The sequence below is a fragment of the Pleurodeles waltl genome, chromosome 3_1, assembly GCF_031143425.1.
Source record: "Pleurodeles waltl isolate 20211129_DDA chromosome 3_1, aPleWal1.hap1.20221129, whole genome shotgun sequence".
NCBI lineage: Eukaryota > Metazoa > Chordata > Amphibia > Caudata > Salamandridae > Pleurodeles > Pleurodeles waltl.
The window spans coordinates 441,988,336-442,011,401 of record NC_090440.1 but is presented as its reverse complement, the minus strand read 5'-3'; the positions used below and the strand labels follow the sequence as shown (position 1 = coordinate 442,011,401).

The following is a 23,066-nucleotide window of genomic DNA, read 5'->3' as shown; positions in this document are numbered from 1 at the left end:
CTAGAGCTGGGCACTCTTTCCGTGCCTTGCAGAATTCATTCCTGATGGGCCCACCCTTAACATGCCACCCAGTAAGCTCAGGCAGGTCAACCTCCTCGGTAGGCTCCAGGCAAACCTCGAGTGCCCTCCAACCTGGTCAGTAGGAGTTTCGGGGTCTGCTTTCCCATGCCCTTTGCTCTTCCTCTTCTTGGCAGCGAACTGGACCATTGTTCCATGCCTACTTGACTCCTCTTTTGAGCAGTCATGGACATTCAGGTCCTACAGACCCAATGAGGCAACCCTAACATCGACAGGTGTGACCTGAGCTCCACTTCCTTTCGGACAGTGTGCTCTGGGCCATTGCCTAACAGACAATCCACAGGCATGGCAAGGCTCACATCTACTTTTAGAGAAACTGAGACCTCTCACCCCCCCACCTAAAAATGAATCAGAGCCACTGGGTAGTAACTCACAATTGTTTGCGACTATGACATGGTGGAATGTATTGGGTATGACTTGCTGTGAGGACACCAGACGACACGTTACAGTAGTCGTACTGGCTCCTGCGTCTCTCAGAGCCTCCACCCTCTGCTCATTAATGTTGACTCACTGCCTGTACTTGGAAGTATTGGAAGGCCTGTCGGCTTTAGGCCCCATCTCTTTATTCCCCAGGGACACTAAGGTAATCTATGTTCCCTCCCCTGTGCTAACTAGAACCACCTACTCCCCAAGCGCTACACTGACCAACCCTGGTGTCTTCACACCAGTGCAGGGCTGTGCCAATACTTGCAGCATTCAGTACACTGGGGAAGAACCTCCCCATCTCCTTATCAAAGAACTCCTTTTTCTTCTGATCATGGTGGGACTGGTTAGCATTCACTTAGGAACTATTTTGGGGGTCCTTAAACAACTTGTTATTTTTAAGTTATGCTCCCCTCTCTCTTTCTTCTGCGGGGGGGGAGGAGGGCAACTGCCCCTTGGAGAATCTTTCCAGATGTCAGTTTGAACACTGGTGCTGACCTAGTGGTCTGCATCCTTAGCAAGCTCCTTGGAGTCAGTGAGCTTCCTATCAATTAGGTGTTGGTGCAGCTCTGTAAACTAAGTAATGATCATGTGCTCTCTCAGAATTAGATTGTATAGCCTAATATAATCATCGACTTTGCTGCCCTCACACAACCACTAATTCATTGCTGGAATAATAAGAAGTCTACCCAAGACTGGTTTGAAAGTTTCTGGCTGCCCTTGAACCCAAGGCAGTTACTTTCAGGGGTCAGTCCAAACTTTGTAAGTACGATGGCCTTCATGGGAGCAGATTGCATCTTTTCCCCCTCCTCTGGTGTCATAAGGGTGTCCCTCCCCGCTGTGAGCATGTGTTTCCACAAGCTTGCTCCCCAGCCCACCGCTGTGACCCTGTGCATTCTGAGTGCTACCTCATGCAGTGCTCGAAAAATCATTAAAACGTTACTAGATCTGCAGGTCGAGTAACTTAAATGATTTACTCGACCTAACTGTAATGTACTTGACCCATAAACGGGTCTCAAATTGTGTGATCGTAGGCAAATTGTTTACAGAGTCGCCTTTTTCTTAATTCTCACATATGATTGCACATTCTAATATGTGAGCTCAGCATTTCTGCAGTGCAAAAATACTTCTTTTGTTTGATTAAGTATACTAAAGTTTGCTGCATGCATCACAACAATCTAGCTCACATACCCATGAGGTCTAGCCCACATAACCTAGAACTTCTTTTAGTTTACTAACAACATTGCCATCAGGGCAGGAGAGTTTCTCAGTTTGTCTAAACACTTCAATTTTAATAAATATGTTACTAAACCATGATGTGGTAACATACTGTCATCTACACACAGTAACGTTCCAAGAAATGTCCAAGAACCTCTCCACTAACTTGCAGTTTTACTGATAAAATTATATAGTGTATTAACAATCTGTGAAAATTGGGTTTCAGAAAACATATCCTTTGCACATCAACATGTAAAGTATTCTGATTTGTTTTCATCCTATGTAAAATGTTTTCATCATACAGAAATATTAAAAGGGCTTTCACAACTACTGAAATATATTTTGATATGTTTGCACGGTTGACATAGTCATTTAAATGTTGTGTGTTAGGAACAGCCTGACACCCTATATCCTTTTATTTCATATTCTAAGCAGCAGGCCACACAGTTCACCTTACAAAGTCCTGGAACTCTGCAGTCAAAAGGCAAATTAATTGTAAGAAAAACTGACTTTTGACCTCTGCCTGTGAACACAGAGCAAATGTAACATAAGAACAAGATTTAAAGGCATCTTTTATTGCCCTCCACTTTTCAACTGAACAGAACACCTGTTCAGTGTCACCTTGCCAGAAGGGATGAGTAAGTATTAAAAATAGCTCAACATGATCAAATAAGACTTGCCGATGTGAGTGGTTGAGTGGATTTATCGAGCCCTGCTATGTCATCTTCCACCACCCAGTGCCAGGTCTTATGACATGCAGCATCTCACCTCTGCAGTGGACACTGAGGGTACGTTGCCACCATTGTGGCTGGACTCTGCGGCTTGCATTGCTTTGTTGTCCTTCCTTCATGCCCGCTTCATGAGCTAACAAGATCTTTTTCTCTGCCAAGGCCCTCTTTGCCTTAGCCTTCTTTTCCTCCAAGGCTAGTTTCCCCTTTGCCAAGGCTGTCTGGGCAGCGCCCTCCTCCATTTTTAATTTGTTAATTTGCAGCATTAATTAATTCTCTCTGCTTTCCTGTCCGTCAGTTCCTCTAGGGACAGGTTGTGGGTGAAAATGCTGCTGTCTGCCTGGGATCTGACAGGGGACCTCATTCCTTTGGGTCCTATTCTCTTCTCTGGGGCCTCAAGCAGCATCTGTCCTCCCTGCCCCCCACCTCCACCTCCTGCTCCGCATCCTCTTGTGCTGTATCCTGTAACTGGTGAGCCTCCTCCCACTCCCACCAAAAAAATGGCAGTTAGTAACACACACAAATTGCTGTACTAAGAACTACATTTACATGATTACCTGTCCTTGTAATTTACGATATATGGGAATGACCACCAGGATGGTTAAGACCCGGATCAATGAACATCGCAGCACTATAAGTTGCCAGAGATCCTCGACAAAATTGACCAAGCATTATATAGAGCAACATCACACTCCTGATGATCTCAAATGGGTCATTTTGGAGAGTATTAACAATAACAGAGAATGTACCTTTAGAATATTTGAGAAAGAACAACATTGGATGTACAAATTGAGGACACACTTGATAGGACTCAATGATGACATCCCATGGGGGTGTGTCCAAGATGGCGGCAAGAGCGGACTCCTATAAAGGAGCTCCGCTCACAGCCCGCAATAATCCTGCATTTCTCCGGTTCCTTAAGCTCAAAGAATCCAGAACAATTGCCCTTCTAAATACACAAGGGACAACGATGTTCCAGTAAAGCCACAACAAAAATATCGACACCGCTCGCGGACCACCAACGAACCGGCCCCACCGCGAAGCAGAGTGGATGCGGGACTAAGACTGCGACACGGAGGGATCGCATGGCCTGCACGAACAACTGCCTGAAGAGGACCCGTGCGCCGCGGCGCCCGTGGTTGGGCCCCTCCACGAGTGCTCCGGAAAGAGGAGCGTACTCCGACATCGGGCCTGGCCGGGCCCTGAAAGGTAGAGGAGGGGTGCCGCGACGGGAGCAGTGGGCCGCGAGCGTCACTGAGAGGAGTGGAAGATCGCGGGCACTATCGGGCCCGATACCACTGAAGCGTGACGGGGCCCAAGGAGACGGTGCTCCAGACCCAGAAAGAAAGTAAGGAGGATTGCCGCGGCGGGAGTGGTGGGCCACGGGCGAATCCCCCATAAAAAAAAAAGCCACTGCGGGGAGAAGCAAGACTGCAGGAGATACCGGGCCCGGCCCCGCGGAGGCGCGGCGAAGTCCATGACCAGGCAGAGGTGAGGAGGATCGCCGTGGTGGGCCGCAGAGGTCCCCTCTTTGAGGCAGTCGCCGCGGGGAGCAAGCGATCGCGGGCGCTGTCGAGCCCGGTCTCAGGGAAACACAGCAGGGCCCCCTCCCCAATAAAAATCACCCAGAGCACACAAACCGTTTTTAACGGCACAGGCTCAGAGTGGAAGGGCCCATACCCCATCGGGAAGGGAGCTGGAGCACGGCAGTACACAGGCAGAGTGTGTGGAAGTGTTGAGACAGGGCTACGAACATAATGCACATGGCAAAAGATAATTACGCTGAAGCCTAAGGAAGCACAAAGCCAGGAAACACCCTAATTGCAGCGAGGCGCCCCCAGAGAAAAACAAATTATGGAAACCTGAAAACGATCTATCCATATGTGCCAGTCTGAACGGGCTTGGTCCTAACGGACACTTTGGAACGACCTTTGCTGGGCGCCCACCGCGCGCGGAGCCAAATGAGAGCAACGCCAAATCCTATTGAGGCATGAATACCCTACAATAGCACACAGCGGCCAGGCTAAGTGAGTGGAAAGAAATTTATTACTCACCTACAAGCTTTGCACACTGCGCACAGCAATATAACTCGCTCTACCGGACAGATGCAAACAGAGGGGTAAAGAGGAAAAACAAAAAAAAAAAGGACACAAGTAAACCATGGTTAAACCAAAGCCCCCGAGAGGACAAACTGAGACAGGCACCAAGACCCCGCCACCAGAGACAAACATGGGCGCCGCAGCTGTCGCCCTACGCAAAGTAACTAAAACCCTGGCTACCCACTCCATAAAATTTGACAAAGTCTTGCAAGCTGTACTGGACACCAAAACTTCACTGGAAGCAAAAATAGACTCGGTGCCTTGAAGTTAATATTCTCAGAACAGAACACCGCAAGCTGGCGGATAGGGTAACCACTAATGAGGCGACTATCGAAACGATTCACCCCAACGTCAAGGACCTCAAAGCCCAACTCCAGCGTCAAGAAACTGAGATAATGTTGCAAAAACGGACTGAGGACGCAGAGGGCTGCTCGCGTCGAAACAACATCCGATTCTTAGGGTTCCCGGAACAAATCGAATTACCAGAAGCAGAAACATTTCTAGAACGCTGGCTAAAGGAATCCGTACTAACACAAAACGCTTCACCTCTGCTGTCAGTGGAGCGGGCTCACCGGATACCGGGTGGTCCACCGCGACCAGTAGCTCCCCCCGACCACTGATAGCGCGGTTTCTGAATTACAAAGACGGAGACCAAATCCTAAGGGAATTCCGGACCTCGGGTCCTATGACCATGGAGAACGCGAAAATAACAGCCTATCCGGACTACACGCTGGAAGTACAACGTAAACACTCCCTCATGTTTCCAGCCAGATTACGTGTGGGAGACGGCGATAGGACCCACATCTTCCTGACCTCAGAGGACGTCTGGACATGGCTGCATGCAAAGGGATTTGTGGACCCCGTCACAGAACAGGTTGAGCAAAAGACTGGCACACCCAACTCCCCCGCAGGAAGAGAAGAACAGGCTTGGGATCTGTATCGCGCCCATCTAAATTACAAGCAGAGACCGCACAATTGCAAGCCATAAAAGACACTAATATGTTCTCAGCTCTACGCTCAACAATTCACAATGATACCAGTATGACAGGCTCAGATTCTCTGGGAAGCCGCAGCAGTCCCCCTTCATCGCCTATGATCTCAGGCCCGACGCTCACGCCGCGCACTGCTGATGACCTCTAGAGAAGATGAAAGCAACCACTAAAATAACACAGACTCTCTGAATGCTGCATTGCGGGACCATCAACGAATGCCACTTTAAACTTATCTGGGCCAATAATAAATGTGATCACACACATTGGTCGATTTGCATGCACCCTCCGGCCCTGCCGGACATCATGCTCCAACGGTGATACTACGACATCCACACACTGCAGACAATGTAACTTCACCCCAGAAACAGGAATGTGCGTAAAGGAAATGCATACACCCGTATAGGCCGATCTTGTGAGCCGCCTCCTCCTTCACCCCAGCTTTCCCCCCTAACCCAAATGGGTTACAGCATGAACCTCAATCGAAATACCACTCAAGTTGGCACCAGTTGTGCCTGGTTAATTTTAATATTAGCTAATTGTTTTCCCTTTCCTTTTCTTCCTTTTTTCTTTCGTCTAATTCTGTCACCACCACATCATAGATTCAGCCGCTCCTGTTGGGTAATAGCGATGGGAGATCTGGGGGGGATGGATGTCAGGACACACTTAAATTATACTCAAAGAGCACCCCACTCAATACATAATAACAAAATACAATGACGTTTTATAATATAATAACATGGAACGTAAGAGGAATGGCGAACATAAATAAAAGCGGCAGAATATATGCATATTTCAAAAGGCACAATATACATATTGCCATACTTTAGGAAACACACTTATCCACACATGAGCTACACACTATCAACAAAAAGTGGTCGGCGTCAATATATGGCACCAAAACTTCTATGCAAAAGGGGTTCTAATTTGGATTGCTCCCGGGGTCCCATTCCTAGTTAATAACACACACATAGACACAGACGTCAGGCACGTCTACCTGAACGGCGAACTAGACGGCAGACAATTAGCTATAGCCGGTATTTACGCACCCAACACAGGTCAAGGCAAGCTCTATAAAGCCACATCTAAACTATCATCACATGACCTTTCAACACCCATAATATGGGGCGGGGACTTTAATGGTGTTCCAGATGTGTCATTAGATAGACCCACCACTGGAGAATACACATAGCAAGAGAATATCTCGGACATTAAGATCCTGGATCTCGGAGAGGAGAATACACGAGTAGCCTCCCCTAGCCTCTGGAAGTGCTTTGAAGGGCACAGATGGTGTCCTCCTTGCATAAGCCAGCCTACACCAGTTCAGGGAGCCCCCTGCCCCTGCTCTGGTGTGAAACTGGACAAAGGAAAGGGGAGCGACCACTCCCCTGTCCATCACCACCCCAGGGGTGGTGCCCAGAGCTCCTCCAGTGTGTCCCAGACCTCTGCCATCTTGAATGCAGAGGTGTGAGGGCACAATGGAGACCTCTGAGTGGCCAGTGCCAGCAGGTGACGTCAGAGACCCCTCCTGATAGGCTCTTACCTGGTTAGGTAGCCAATCCTCCTTTGAAGGCTATTTAGGGTCTCTCCTGTGAGTTTCTTGTCAGATAACGAATGCAAGAGCTCACCAGAGTTCCTCTGCACTTCTCTCTTCGACTTCTGCCAAGGATCGACCGCTGACTGCTCCAGGATGCCTGCAAAACTGCAAAAAAGTAGCAAGAAGACTACCAGCAACATTGTAGCGCCTAATCCTGCCGGTTTTCTCGACTGTTTCCTGGTGGTGTATGCTCTGAGGGCTGTCTGCCTTCACCCTGCACTGGAAGCCGAGAAGAAATCTCCCATGGGTCGACGGAATCTTCCATCTGCTAACGCATGCACCAAACTTCTGCATCACCGGTCCTCTGGGTCCCCTCTCATCTTGACGAGCGTGGTGCCTGGAACACAGGAGCTGGATCCAAGTGACCCCGACAGTCCAGTGGTCCTTCTGTCCAAATTTGGGGGAGGTAAGTCCTTACCTCCCCATGCCAGACAGTAATCCTGAATACTGCGTGATCTGCAGCTGCTAGGGCTTCTGTGCACTCTTGCAATGATTCCTTTGTGCACAGCCTAGCCCAGGTCCCCAGCACTCCGTCCTGCATTGCTAAACTCGCTAAGTTGACCACTGACTTCGTAGGACCCTCGTTTGTTGTGCTGAGACGACCGCCGTGCACAGATTTCTTGAATGCCTGTTCAAGTGCTTCTGTGGGTGCTGCCTGCTTCTGCGTGCTCTCTCTCTGTTGCTGAGCCCCCCCTCTGTCTCCTCCAAGGGGCGACCTCCTGGTCCTTCCTGAGCCCTGGCAGCACCCAATATCGTCAACTGCGACTCTTGCAGCTAGCAAGGCTTGCTTGCGGTCTTTCTGCGTGGAAACAACTCTGCATCCTCCAGCACGCCGTGGGACATCTTCTGACCAAAGGAGAAGTTCCTGGCACCTTCCGTTGTTGCAGAATCTTCGGCTTCTCCCACCCGGAGGCAACCCTTTTGCACCTTCATCCGGGGTTTAGTGGGCTCCTGCACCCCCTGGACACTTGCATGACTCTTGGACTTGGTCCCCTTCCTTTGCAGATCCTCAGGTCCAGGAATCCGTCTTCAGTGCTTTGCAGTCAGTTGTTGTCTTTGCAGAATCCCCTATCTCGATTTTACTGTCTTTCTGGGGTAGTAGGGTAACTTTACTCCTACTTTTCAGGGTCTTGGGGTGGGGTATCTTGTACACCCTTAGTGTTTTCTTACACTCCCAGCGACCCTCTACACACTACACTAGGCCTGGGGTCCATTCATGGTTCGCATTCCACTATTGGAGTATATGGTTTGTGTTGCCCCTAGGCCTATTGTCTCATATTGCATTCTATTGTGTTCTACAGTATTTGCACTACTTTTCTAAGTGTTTAACTTACCTGATTTTGGTTTGTGTGTATATTTTGTGTATTTTACTTACCTCCTAAGGGAGGATATTCTCGGAGATACTTTTGGCATATTGTCACTAAAATAAAGTTCCTTTATTTTTAGTAACTTGTGTTTCCTATGATATAGTGCTATATGATATAAGTGGTTTAGTAGGAGCTTTGCATGTCTCCTAGTTCAGCCTAAGCTGCTCGGCTATAGCTACCTCTATCAGCCTGAGCTGCTAGAACACTACTAATCTACTAATACAGGGGTGTGGAATTTATTAAAATATCTACTTGTCCAGGGGACAGGTTGCTTCTCAAATCTACTTGTCCTGTAAAAAGATCTACTTGTCCCTTTGGTACCATGTAGTGTGGCGACAAATTATGGCAGCAATTAATAGCCTCTCTGATTATGCCAGGGCTACTACCATAGTAGGGCTTGAATACTTGGAGTTTCAATCCCTACTGTAGCAATTTCCTTATTTTGCCACCTTTCTGCAGATCTGCATACTGGGGCTGGAGGAAGCAGTAAGCAATAGTTCCAGGGCTGGAATGCCTTTGAGTCTGCAAACCTACTAACCTGCATGTTTTAAAGATTTTTACCAGCTTCTCTCTAATATTTTCCCATAATAAGAAAGGTTGGACATTTACTCCTGACAATGGCAGAATTAGAAGTTCTTCCAGGGTTGGGAAGAAAGTGGCTGGAGGGAAAATGAACTTGCAAATTCTCAATAGATTTTCACATGAGCAAATCTACACATCGTATTTACCCACGCTAAAATACAGTTCACAAATATTTTATAGGGGTACGACATAAACCATGGGTGCACTTTTGTGACTTTCTTTAAGAATTTGGGGCCACAAGTAGGTAGGTTCAGATTTGTGACCTGCAAATTGCGAGTCGCAAATCCGAATGTAGGATGGTGTCCTTGACACCATCTGTGATTCGCAAGGGCTTCGCAAATGCCCACATCATGAATAAACATGAGGTGGGTCGCAATTTGCGACCCCCTCACGAATGGTGGCCTGCTGGAGGCAGCAGACCACCATGTCTGTGACTGCTTTTCAATAAAGCAGTTTTTTTTGTAATGCAGCCCCTTTTCCTTAAAGGAAAACGAGATGCATAACAAGAACGAAAAATTAAACGTTTTCGTTTCATTTTTTCAGAGCAGGCAGTGGTCCACAGGACCACTGCTTGCTCTGAAAAAATGTTTACAGTGACATTCACAATGGGAAAGGGGTCCCATGGGGATCCCTTCCCTTTTGCGAAAGTGTTAGCACCCATTTGAAATGGGTGCAAACTGCGATTGGTTTGCGCCCGCGTTCGCGGTCACAAAACAATCCTACATTGCACTGCGAGTTGCAATTAGGAAGGGAACACCCCTTACTAATTGCGAGTCGCAAACCCGTTTTGTGATTCGGTAACCAGGTTACTGAATCGCAAAACTGGGTTTGTGCATCGCAGTGTGCTTTTTGCACGTCGCAAACAGCGAAAGTCGCTGTTTGCGACATGCAAAAAGCTACCTACATGTGGGTCTTGGTCCCTAATTAGGTCTGGTGTTAACAAAGACATTTTGTTTTTATTAAACTTCTATTTCTCTCTCTTTCGGCTGGCTTTACTGTGAGTGATCGCATTCCACAAGGAGCATATTGCCACACAAAGTAGTTTTGTTCAGTGTCAGGAACTACAGTGGCAATCAGTGACGTAACGAAACTGGAGGGTGCCCCTTTGCAAAGAACATGGAGGAGCCCCCTCTCCAGACTCACTCAGGGCAGGTGCTGTGCTGACGGGGCCCCCTGGAGGGCGGCTGCGGGGCCTTTGTTATGCCGCTGGTGGCAACGTGTGCTTTAAGAGTTCAAAAACTTTTTGGGGGGGTTTTGCCAATGTTTGTTACAATGTTGAGGGCCTGATAGCTCCCACAACAATAAAGTGTTACAAAAGCCATGTCAAAACAAGACACGCATTGATGAAACTAAAAGACTTATAAAAATATGTCAGATTAGTTGGCTTTGTCAGTGTTTGTTTATTTTCATGCTTCCCATAATCATGTTGAAAATGGTTACATTGATTTTCCATTAGAAATATTTTTGGGAAATACTAGCATGCATCAACACATTTTACTAAATGACACTTCATTTGCATATAATCAGAGAGCATTCTGGGAGCATTATACTTAGCCTCTTAGCCTAAACTTTTCAAACGTGTGTACACGTTTTTTTTTTTTTGTACTGGAACCAACGTCATTAGTGAAGTGTGACCTTAAAACATTTATTTACAGCACGCACCCTAATAATGAAGGCTTTCAAATAATGAACCATAAATACAAGTTCGAATAGCATTATCTTTTGGAAACACATTACCTCAACTGCAGAGAGTTCAACTCTCTGTAAACAGGCAGCCAAAGGGTTTGTGTTGCAGGGGTTGGGCCTACTTGTCCCAAGGACAAAGTAAACATAAAAACTTGTTGCCCTTGACCCCAAACAAGATGTCCCGGGCGTCGGGCGATAGGAATTTCACATCCCTGTAATAAGGGATAAATGGACCTGGCACAAGGTGTAAGTACCACAAGGTACCCACTATAAGCCAGGCCAGCCTCCTACACTTTCTAATAATCCAAAGGGATAACTGTGCCGTGTATCTAAATTAGACTGGTGGGAGCTGTCATACCGGCCTTCTGGTGACCGAGTTTACACACTATGCACACTTCGCCCGCTCCTTTTTTCTTTTTTTGCGAGACCCACTTCTGTCTATTACTCAGTCAACATATATGATAAAGTGTTTTACACAGATGATACGGTTTTATATTAATCCTGTTGCCTCTCTATTCGGGAGTCACAGGATTCCATCTTAGTGGCATACTGATTTGACTGATGTGACATACTCTGACCTTCCGGCTTTACAAAGGAATAGGGCTCAGAGGGTATCAGGGACATAATATAGGACTACATTTACAAATATGTATAGATGTATGTGCTTTGATTTACCTTTTTATCAATCTAGATTTAATACACAGACTTTGTTACTGTCTGATAATAACTTTTCAATCTTGCATTTATATCTAAGCATTTAGACCAATTTGGACCACTGAAACTTGGTGCTTGGCCCATCCCCTAATACGAGGAGGGTAAGCATGGGTGTGCAACGCTTGTTTATTACCTTTGTGCACTCACTTTTTAGATATGCACAGATTCTCCCTACATCTTTCACTTTGCACATCACCAGATGTTTTGTGCTATGCTATATGCTTTAATCCTTTTTACTTTTGCTTTTTAGGTTCCTGTGAAATATGGTATTCCCAACTATAGGCTTTATAAAGTTAAAGGTTTAGGTAGGTGTATTGGTCCTGAAGAATCACACTAGATCTTGTAGACTAAAGAAGCGAGATACATGTTGACCTTAATTTAGAAGCAGTATAGGGGATCCTGTACTTGCACACACTACACTCCCAGACGATAGGGACAGTTATACTTCGACACTTTGTACTATTTGGGGAGACTAGACCTTATCTTTTTCTCTCCCCACACTTTTGTTTTTAATCATGAAAGAGGTTTAATATTCAAATAAATTATCATCTTTACCTCTAGCCATTTTTAATAGCACTCTTTTTCCATACCAATCCTACACAACAGCATATACTGACCGGCAACTATCTACTGCAAAAGATCTCCGGCAAAGAGCCCCCTTGTGGGGCCTGTCAGGCATTGCAGTGCCGGCCTGACGAGGAGCATAGCCCGATGATGAAGCATGTCACCAATTGTTGAGTGAGGGCTCTTGTTCCAATATATTTGGACTCCCAGGGACCTGTCCCTTTCCCTAGCTATATACAGGGATTCTTTCTTTCAGTGGAACTGTGTATACAATTTTTGTTTTGTGAGCACCCTCCAAGGCCATTGGGGCCATCTGCTGCTCCTGCTTTGTTGAGCTCCTGTTTTCTGGAAGCCCTATCTCCTTGTAGAATCCTCTGAGCTCAGCTGCAGTGTAGCTCTTCAGACTTTCCCTTTTCTTCAAGTAGGAGCCCAGTGGATGCCACACTAAGGGTCCAGGACCTGGGAGGCAGCTCTTGATTATCAGGAACTCACTACAGCAGAGGGTGGCAGGTCTTAGGCAGGTTCAGTGTCCGGTAAAGCTAGGCTGCTTTACAGGCCCAGCCAGGTCCAGTTGCAGCAGGTAAGTTGGGCAGTTCTAGAGAGGCCTTTGGAGCTTATTATGTCCATGTAGTTCAGAGCTGGAGGTCATCCAGCTGACCCTTGGAGTCTCTTCAGGCTGGGATGAAGGGGGCAGGTCCAATCTTCCTTCCCAGACTGCAGACCAGGCCTTAGGCAACAGAGCAGCAGGGCTATCTTCCTTCTGTAGTGTGCACAGGTCCAGGAGTGTATTGAAGAGTGGGTTATACCTGGTGCGCCCACTTTCAAGTGGGAGAAGCTTCTGGAATCATCCCCCACAGGAATGTATGGTAAGTGACAGCAACCCCCCTCCCCCGCTTCAAGCCAGGAAGTCCCATCCTGCCAATACTTAGACAATCAGTTGTGATACTGTCTGGGAGGAGTACACAAAGGACAGCTGCCAACTAAAACTATTCATGTGACCCAGGCTGTAGGCACCAAATGGTTGTTAGAAGAAAATGCCAACTTTCTGCAAAAGGGGCACTTTGGGAATTGTGAGTTAAAATCTGACTTTACTATTAAAGAGGAGTTTAAATTACAATTCCTCTGTAACCAAACTTGATATTTCCTATCTGTTCCCAAACAACAGTTGTCACTTATGTAATGTAATAAAGTAACCCAATGTTATCCTACAGAGCTTTTTTTTTCTACCAGGACAGGTAAAACTTAAAAGTACATGCTTCTAAAGTACAAAGCACTCTGCCCTATCGGCTATTTACGGCCTATCCTAGGACTGACTTTTATGTATTAAAATGGAAGGTTTAGGCCAGGCAAGTGGTGTGTTTTGCCTGGTCGAAATTTCAGTTTAAACTGCATACAGGCTACAGTGGCAGTCCTGGGGTATGTTTTAAAACGCTGCTTAAGTGAGTGACACAATCAGTGCTGCAGGCCTTCTAGTAGCATTAAATGTACAGGCCCTGGGTACCTGTATAATCTCTTTACTAGGGACATAAAAGTCATTGGATGTTAGCCAATTTCAGCATGTTTAAAAGAGAGCATTTAAGTACTGGTTAGCATTGGTAAAGTACGCAGAGTCCTAAGGTCAACAAAAACAAATTCAGCAAAACATAAGTGGTGAAAGCGGAACATTTGGGGGAAGACCATGCTTACAGGTCTAACACTTCTCATAGTGTTTACGTTTACATGTCTTCATTCTCCACAACTTAAACAGAGGAGCTACCAGGCCCAGGATGGGAAAAAATGACAATTTGGGGATGTTCAGAAACCCTACTCTCTAGAATTCCACATTTGACTACATCTAACAGACTGCTACTGGTTACCAAGAAATAATCCCTAATATACACAAGTTAGGAAAGTATGTTCTCTCTTGTTAGGATGCAGCAACCTCCACGTGTCTACGAAAGTATGGTTAGATTTAACATGTTTGATGATACGTCCCTGTTGTTGCTAAACTCTGGCCTCCCTGACCTAGCAAGGACAGCACTGTTAAGATCCAGTCCTCACCAACAACTAGTCCTGATATTTTGTTAAGAGAACCAAAAACGTTGACCTTTTGTTTTCGATTGGGAAATAATTATGAAACTGCCTACTGCACATTTTACTTAAAAGAGATGTGCAGAAAAGCTCAAAATGATTTTTAACGTTCTGTGTACTTTTGGATTGTTTTCTTGTGCCAAAGTGTGATCTATTTCCAATTTGTGATTACCCATACTGTGATTAGCTCTACATAGAAGAGAGGTATTAATGATACATCTTTAACATGTAGAGTGATTCCGTCAGGGTCATTTTCTGTTGATGCTAAGCTTAGTAACGCATCATCATCTGAGAGAGGGAGTGATGGCTGGGCATTGGTTGCCACTGGCGTGAACGTAGGCGGCTGGAGATATATATTAATATCACTCTATTATAATTATGCATTGGGTAAATGGGAGACCAGGAAACATGTGACAGGCCATTTCTAGTACTACTTCTGGAAACTGCACAAGGGCACCGCTGTCCAGACATGGGGCCTGATTACAACTTTGGAGGACGGTGTTAAACCGTCCCAAAAGTGACGGATATACCACCTACCGTATTACGAGTTCCATAGGATATAATGGACTCGTAATACGGTAGGTGGTATATCCGCCACTTTTGGGACGGTTTAACACCGTCCTCCAAAGTTGTAATCAGGCCCATAGTATTGGGAAGGTTTATAAATTCCAGAAAGTAGTGATTCTGCACACTTGGGTTGAAGTACTTATACAGCGGCAGATTTACTACTTTTCTATGTGAATCGGTACGTTTGCCTAGTATGTGCCATGTTGTTAATAGATAAAATGGGAAAAAATGTGTGCCTGGCTTACAAATCCTCTTTGCATACAAATTGTTTCTTTTGTTGATATGATGTGTGAAGTTCATGCTATAATGCGATTGCCGTGAATAATTGCTATTCCTATTGTAACAGGGCTCCAAATGTTGCTATGTGCCGAGGTGTGCACACAGGCATACAAAAGCTGCAGGGATCAACAGAGAATGCTAATAAGACTGCTGAAGTCACAGAAACCCAAAGCTCAAGGGATTTCCGGTAAGATATTTTTTTTGTGCGTGTGTGTGTGTGTGTGTATTTTTTACATTTTTTGTTTTTTTGCTCTTCTAGTAACATTTGACTTTAAGCTCACAGTTTACTAAGGGTCTCACACACTGGCACTGCAGATTGGCAGGAGATGCTGTTGTAATTTTAAGTTTGTTAGACTGAATACCACTCGTTGTAGTGCCCTGCCAGTCACACACGTGCCCTTCAGCACCTACCAGTTTACCACCCACTCCCTGAGGGCTGGCCTTTACACCGACCCCACACCAATCTAACACAGGTGCCACCGGTCAGGTGACCCTGCCAATAAGAGAACCCATGTGCTTGAGGCCAGTTTACAAGACCATGCAACTGTGTCAGTGCAATTATTCATCAAGCATGAAGGCCCAGGGCCCACAATTCAAAAATGGTGACAAGGATTCTGATCTCCACGCCATGCCGCTTTGCAGCTCGCCATCGTGCCTAAGGAGGAATGGATTGGCTCTACCACTATCGCCTGCCCTCACGAGGAGTTAACGTTGCCCGAGAACAAGGTGAACATTTTCCTTGCATTGAAGGAGGAAAGGGCAGAAAATGACTTGCCTCTGACTCCTCACTGTAACAGCCGCCATTCAATGAGCGCGCCAAGAAGAGTGCATAGCGCTATCAGCAGGCCGCCGATGAAGTACGTTCCCTGACCCCTCCAGATATGACCGGGCCCACGCCATGCAATGCCAAACGTGGTGAGATGCCCATAGCTGCACATGCCTTTCACCATCTTTCTTGGCGAGGGGAAAAGGGAGCAGCGCTCTTCCAATAAAGAGAGCCATGCATGCATGCAAACCCCTAGCAAGTCCAGCAGCAAACTGTTACTGGCAGGAAGCGAAAGGCAGCCCCCCTCACTTCCTTCCTCGTCCACAAGGTGCGAGAACCCAGCAGTAACCGCCCTAGCAGCACAGACTAGCAGCGACGCTGCAGCTCTGAGGACAGAGACACAAAAGACTGCAGCACCACTGTGAAGCCGCTTCCTTTGTGGGCTAGTGTTCCTTCGGAGATGAACTGATTCCGAGGTGTGCCAAGCAAGAACGTCTCAAGCCCAAACTGTCTGTCACTGCACGTGCAATTCCAGCCTGGGCGACACAGACTGTGGCACTAGAAAAGCTGCAGGGGCCTCAGGAAGTGGCTACACCGTTCCCCAAGCTAAGAAGTTGTGCAATAGGCAAGCTGGCCTACCCCTTGGCATAAACTAAGAGCCTGTAGTGCCTACGATCTTGTCCCAGGCAGCAAACACCAGGTCAGCCCTGAAGACTGAAGCAAAACCTGTGCATAAAGAAAAACCCCGCTCTACAATGCCAGCAGTGCCCATGGCATCAGGAGGGGGAAGAGTACCATGGCGGGCACAAGTAGAAGCCCTGACAGGTCAACTGAGCACACCTGCCAACTGCTGCAGGGAGGAGAGGAGACTGATTGCCTCCCGCTGCAATATCGTAGCTCCGGCAGTTGCTGGCCGGTAAGTAAAGTGAAGATGCGGGCCAAGTACTGAGAGCACCGCACCGTGCACACTAAAAAGGCTCCCAGAGTTGGAGGAGTGGTCCACACTATTTGTGTGATACCTGCTTACTGTCAGAAAAGAGATCTCCTGAAGCAGCCCAGCTGGTTCAAAGCCAGAACCTGTCTGCTGGAGTAAAAGAGGCCACTTCTGCATTGGCAAACCCCGCATTGAAATCTCCAATACCTTGCATCACAAGCCAGCAGCGCCCCCGGGTCCATGACAGTGAGGAGAGTGCTGCGCTTTAGCCTAAGGCCACTCCCTGCCCTGAATGTTGGCGCCCGCCTCTGCAGCACCTGTTTGCAATGAAGGTGCACTTACTATGGAGCGATCGTAGGGGTGAAGAAAGAGGCCGCATCTACATGTAATTACCTCCTCCACAGCTGCCTCGCTTACACCTGCATGGGCAAAATGACCCGAGTATCAGGGAATCCACTGCGGTCCCAGGACGAGTGACTGCAGCGCCACCTAGTGGCTGTTCCCTCGCACTTTACCCAGCCATCACAACAAGAGCATGTTCTGAAGCCTCACCAACACAGAGGGAAACCCCACACCTGCATTAGCCCACGCGGGGGCAAGTAGCTTGTAGAACCGGAGAGGCTGTTGTGGCATGGAAAGAGTGGCTGCAGTGCCGCCTCGTGGCTGCTTTTTGAAGCACGCCCCAGTCAAGAACACAGAGCATGTGGCCCTTGTAGCACACACCAAAAGAAACAGTGAGTGGTGAAACAGAAAAACCAGTGTGCCCTGGTGTCGTCAACTCAACATTCCCCACAGACACTGAGAGACCAGGCACAGGCCACAGTGTCTCTACATCCACCATATTTTGAGATGGAGAGCACCACACGCTATTATGCAGAAGGCCAAACTCATAGGACAATTAGAGACTTGGGAGGCAAAGTTTGTTTGGCACACCCACAGTATGCAACCCTACTGCCCCACAGCAGCATTCAAGGCTAAAATCCAACTGCTCACCACTTGTGCTCATGGCCACATTGCTCATCTGGCCCCTCTACGCCAAGTGAGGTCCTCAGCTGTCCCACTGCCTCACAGTCTGAAGGACAACCCAACAAAGAGAACAAGAGCACTATACTGGGTGCACAAACCAGCTAGAGGAATACAACACTAGCAGCGAATGGTCACCTTTGGCCCATCAAAAGAATGTCACATGGAGTGACCAAAATTGCTAGGCACGCACAACCCTAAGCAGGACCAAGCACCGTGACGATGCAGCCTCAAGACGCAAGCACTGCACCCCGATGCGAAGAGGAGGCAAAGGAGGGTATCCACCATCTACGGAGTGGTGCACAAAGGAGATTCTGGAAGAGGGGCCCATGTGGCCTGAATACAGGAGTGAGATGATAATTCACCATAACTGCAGTGGGACTGCCCAACATCTGGCCAGAGACCGTTCAGAGAGTGTCCTCCCCCACTCTGTCTTAAGACGGTGTTGCCCGCTTCCCATTACAGGCAAGAGGCGATTCTCACACCCCTAGTGGTAAGCTGCCACCACCTCAACCAAAATAGGAGATGATGTCCAGTCCTCAGATGGAACAAGACCTGCAAGAGGTCCACGCAAATAGAAGTGTGAACATGTGGCCTGGCAGCACCTCGCAATATATGGTGTGGCAGGACGTCAAATCACAGCAAGCAAGAACCAAAAAAAAAGAATTTGCAATGCAGTAGGTCTCACGTTTGCTTGAGTTAGAGCTGTTAGCGTTGTAAATTCCTAAATGGATTTTTCTTGCCACACAAGCTGAAAATAAAAAGTCAAACAGTTGACATAAGCGAGCTGATTCAAAGCGCCACAGCCGCCATGAGCGTGTTTTTTTTAAAGCCAAGTCCACGAACGAGTGATAATGATGGGCATGCGGTGGGCGTGGTTAAATGTCCAGATACATACCAACATGTCGGAAAAGCAGCACTTGCACGCTTCTATGCTTGACTTAAAAAGGAGAGAGAGAGAAGTGGGTCCGACCAGACCTGGTCAGAAGAAGAGAGCATGCCACATCGTGAGGAGAGAAATGTGTGTGACAACCCAGTCACACTGAAACACTTAATGACCACAGGGGTGCAGGAGAAATGAACAAGGGGAGAAGATCGAGGACTCCTACCACTACCTGAGAGTGAACCTACCAACAACACAAGCTAGTCCCCAGGGTGCAGGAATGTCACTGGAGACAGCCTAGTGGGAGTACTGAAATGAAGCCTCCTGCATGCAAGAACCGCATAGCTGCACCACACTTTACAGTGGGACCATTCAGCTACCTGTCACCGGCTGCTTGAAGCAGATGATATCCTTACTAGCACATGTCGAAGGAGGAAAACTGCACCAACTATGCGATGAGCCACCTGGCTGTGAAGTCGCTCTAGTTACCCTTACTCCCTGCAAGTCATTGCTATTTGTCGTACAAGTTGTCAAATAGCAGCAACACCATCATTGCCATGTGCATCACAGTAAAGTTTGAAATAGGTGGTCATGAGGTTGATTGCAGTGACTGCAAGCAACAGTGGAGTGCTAGAAAGATGCAACCATTCACTTTTATTAATTAACAAAATATATTGCACAACCACCTCGTAAGGTATATCTTATGAGATAAAGCAGTATTATTATTTTTTTTTTTTTGTATATTTCTTACAATATGTACTGAGTTTGTGTCACCAATAAGTACACAATGAAGACTCGAAAAAATACTGGGCGGGTGATTGAAAGTTGGTGTCTGACCTTTAACAAATGCAGTAGGACGAAAAAGAATTATTGCGTACGTTTCACAGTGGAACCGTTCAGCTACCTGTCACCGGCTGCTTGAAGCAGATGATATCCATGCTAGCACATGGTGAAGGAGGAAAACTGCACCAACTATGCAATCTGTACACAATCAATACGAGGCAATGAACAAGAAGGTAATAACAAATAGAAATGGGCATTGGCAAAACCATTGGCCTTGTCAGTGTTTTTAGCAATGTTTTACCGCAGCATAGCTGCTGTGCACCATTGTTGAAAGTTAACAAAACAAAAACACTGGCAGTGCTCAGCGTCATAACACTTTAAAAAAAATCTAACTTTCAGCCATGTTGCGAAGCAGCCGCACCACATTCAACATTGCTGAAAAAACATTGACAATGTTAGTAGCTCTTGTAGGCGCAACTTATTGCCTTTGCCACAGCTTATTTTTAGGAACCAGGCTTTTGCAATAAAATGTAACACACAGTGGGCTGTAAAGAAAAATCACACTCCAGTGCATTTGGGCAATCTCTTCTGCTTTTTGCCTCCCGCCCCTCTGAGAGACCAGCTGTGAAAAGTCACCTCACCCCACTAAAGTATTTAGAATCATCAGTGTTGGTCCTGGACCTTTTTGCAGGGTTATCCCCAAACATTTTGCCTTTTTCCTCCTATTTTGTCTGACCTGTTTTTGTTGGCTTTAGGACTCTGGGCACTTCCTCACTGCTAACCAGGGCTAAAGTGCATATGCTGTCTGTCTAAAATATATTGGTGATTGGTTTATCCATGATTGGCATCATTTATTTACTAGTATTTCCCTAGTGTAGTGAACCAGGTGTGTCCAGGGCCTGTACATCAAATTATACTAGTGGGACTGCCGCACTGATTGTGCCACCCAAACGAGTAGCCCTGCAAACAAGTCTCAGGCCTGCCATTGCAATGTCTGTGTGTGAATTGTTAAACTGCCATTTTGACCTGGGAAGTGAACCCACCCAAGGCAGCCTCATGGGCAGGATGCAGTGTATTTCAAAGATAGGACATGTACTGGTGTGTTATACTTGTCCTGAAAGTGAAATGCTGCTAAATTTGTTTTTCACTATTGCCTTGAAATATCTTTTAAGTTTACTATTGGTAGCATATAGATATATGGAGTCTCTGAGCTCACAATTTAAAAAATATATCTTTTGGTGAAGTTAGTTTTTGAATTCTAAGTTTGAAAATGCCACTTTTAGAAAGTGGGCATTCTCTTGCTTAACCATTCTGTGCCTCTGCGTGTCTGCGAAGTACACGTCTGAGTCAGAATGACAGTTGGGCTGTTTGTGCATTCACTCTAGACAGTCACACAAAGAGAGCCGAGGTTACCCTTCCTATCCTTAAGGCCCATCTCTAGGCTGATTCGTCTTTCTGAGCCAGAGTAGTGGGAGTTGCGGACACTTGCGTCTGAATAGGGATGTGCCTGTTCTCACCAACCCCCTGTGCATTCTCCAACCCCCTGTAGTGTGTCTGGAGCCAAGACAGCGAAAGTCAGGGTCTTGTGCACTACAGAGACTTCTCTTTGAGGTTTACCTACTTCAAAGACAGTAATTAGTATAAGCACTGGACCTCTGATACCACATAGTTAGGATCCTTCTGGACTGAGGACATTCTGCCTGGAAGAAGATCTGGATCCTGTAGGAGGGATTTCCACTCTGCCTGTTGCTTTGTTGTGCTAGCCTGCTGCTTGCTACTGTCCGGGGAGTGAAAGGACTGGACTTGGCTTTCTACATCCTGCCTCCAAAGGTTCTCAGTGGGCTTGGACGAAGCTTGACTCCGGTTAGAAGTCTCGAGGACATCAAAGACTGGAATGGCATGGGTAGCAAAAACTGATGGATTTAGGCCCAGATCTCTGTACTGGGGTGAATGTTTGACATTGTTCAGCATTCTGTCCATCACTTGTTCTTTTTGCATTTATTGCCCTAAGTGGAATGGGTATGCCCAGGTGTGGGTTCCGTCATCCCCATGTGACTGGAGTCAAGCTAGCCTGGCTGATGAGGGGTGATACCCCAAAACCGGTCCCAGTATGCTTGTTGCTGGTCAAGGGAGGACCTGGCCTGGTTCTTCGGGCTGGACTGTTCCCATGGGGAGCAGGGCCAAGACTGGTTTGCATATGGCCGGGTCTAGACTGGAATGGCATGGGTAGCAAAACAATGATGGATTTATGCCCAGATCTCTGTAAAGAGGTGAATGTTTGGCATTGTTCAACATTTTCTCCATCACGTATTCTTTTTTGCATTTACGTCAAAGTCTTCACCTGCCAGCACCTGGGCTCTCTTGCTGTGAGTCCTGACTTGCCAAGTGGTGCCAAATCCAGTTCCTGGCACCTCCAAACACCCACCACAGCCTGAGTCCAGAGTGCCCTGTCACTGATGTCCATGGCATCTGACTCCTCTGCAGTACCTGTGGCCCCGGGGTGTGATTGGGACACTGCGAAGTCAACACCCCCGGTCTTGTCCTGCTGGATTCATCGACCCGCCTTGTTATAAGGAACCAACGCCTCGCCGCCAACACCGCCTCACCTCCTCTGCCAACGCCTTACCTTCCTTGTGGTTGTAACGAACCGACGACGCACCAGCTCCAGCGTCAACTCATCTTCCCGCCTCCGTGCAATGTCTTTATTTCCTCATAATTTTCCAGCCTACTGTAATTGGGGTGTGGACAACGCTGTGGCCAGTCACGCTCCCTCACGGCTGGCGCTGAACTGTTGGACACGACTCTGTCAAGCCGTTTTGATAGCCCCAGTTGGAGCTATTGATTTCTAAGCGCTATACTACATTTAATCTTTGAAAAATAGTATCTAATACTTGTGTATGTTAGATTTTTGTTGTTTTGGTCTTGTTTTATTCAGATAAGTATGGCTATTTGTTCTAAACTGGTGTGGAGTACTTTTGTGGTGTTTTCACTGTTACTGTCTGTACAAATATTTAACACATTTCCTCTGAGATAAGCCTAACTGCTTGAGCCAAGCTACCAATGGGGTGAGCAGGGGTTATCTTAGCTGTGTGACTCCCTTACCCTGACTAGAGTGAGAGTCCCTATTTGGACAGGGTACAAACCACTGCCATATAGAGACCCCATTTCTAACAAGAACGTAAATAAAGTACTAGGTTAAGGGACAATGTGAAGGACTAATAGAATCCCATTTTATTATGTAACTCAGAAAGTAGAATAACTCGTTATCAATGAGATGCCTGAACATATTCATGGTTTCTCACTGCTATGAGTGCAGCCTTGCTCATAGGGGTATTGTCTGATTTATGAGGGGTTGCGTAGGCATGTTTGGTTTGGTTGTAATGGTGGTGAGAAATGCTGCTTACTGGTGTAGGTGGATTTTTTTATTACTATTATAGATATGTCACTTCTAGAGAGTGAGCATTTCTCTGTGCTTATGACTGGTGTTTGTCAGCTTGACTCTTATCCACGTCTGGGGCAGAGTGACAGCTGGGCTTTGTGCATACTTTTCAGACAGCTTGTGCAAAGGGAGGGTGGAGATGACACAGAGGTGCATCTGCATGTTGAATGATCTTTCTGGGCTTAGAGAAGGGGAGGTGGGGGAATACCTGCATTTGTAAAGGCTGTGCCCTGGCCTCACACAGAGGGCTTGTTCACCCCAAATTGATGTCTGGAGC

At 46.9% G+C, this 23,066-nt stretch overlaps 1 protein-coding gene across 2 annotated transcripts in view; it reads left to right on the top strand.

The window, feature by feature from the left end:
* The window catches only part of MRPS11 (mitochondrial ribosomal protein S11), a 157,901-nt gene that overhangs the window by 3,115 nt on the left and 131,720 nt on the right, over window positions 1–23,066 (top strand). For both annotated transcript variants that reach the window (XM_069222724.1, XM_069222722.1), the window contains exon 2: window positions 15,029–15,148. In XM_069222724.1, coding sequence (XP_069078825.1) covers window positions 15,029–15,148 — 120 coding nt within the window. The remainder of the gene's footprint in view (window positions 1–15,028; window positions 15,149–23,066) is intronic.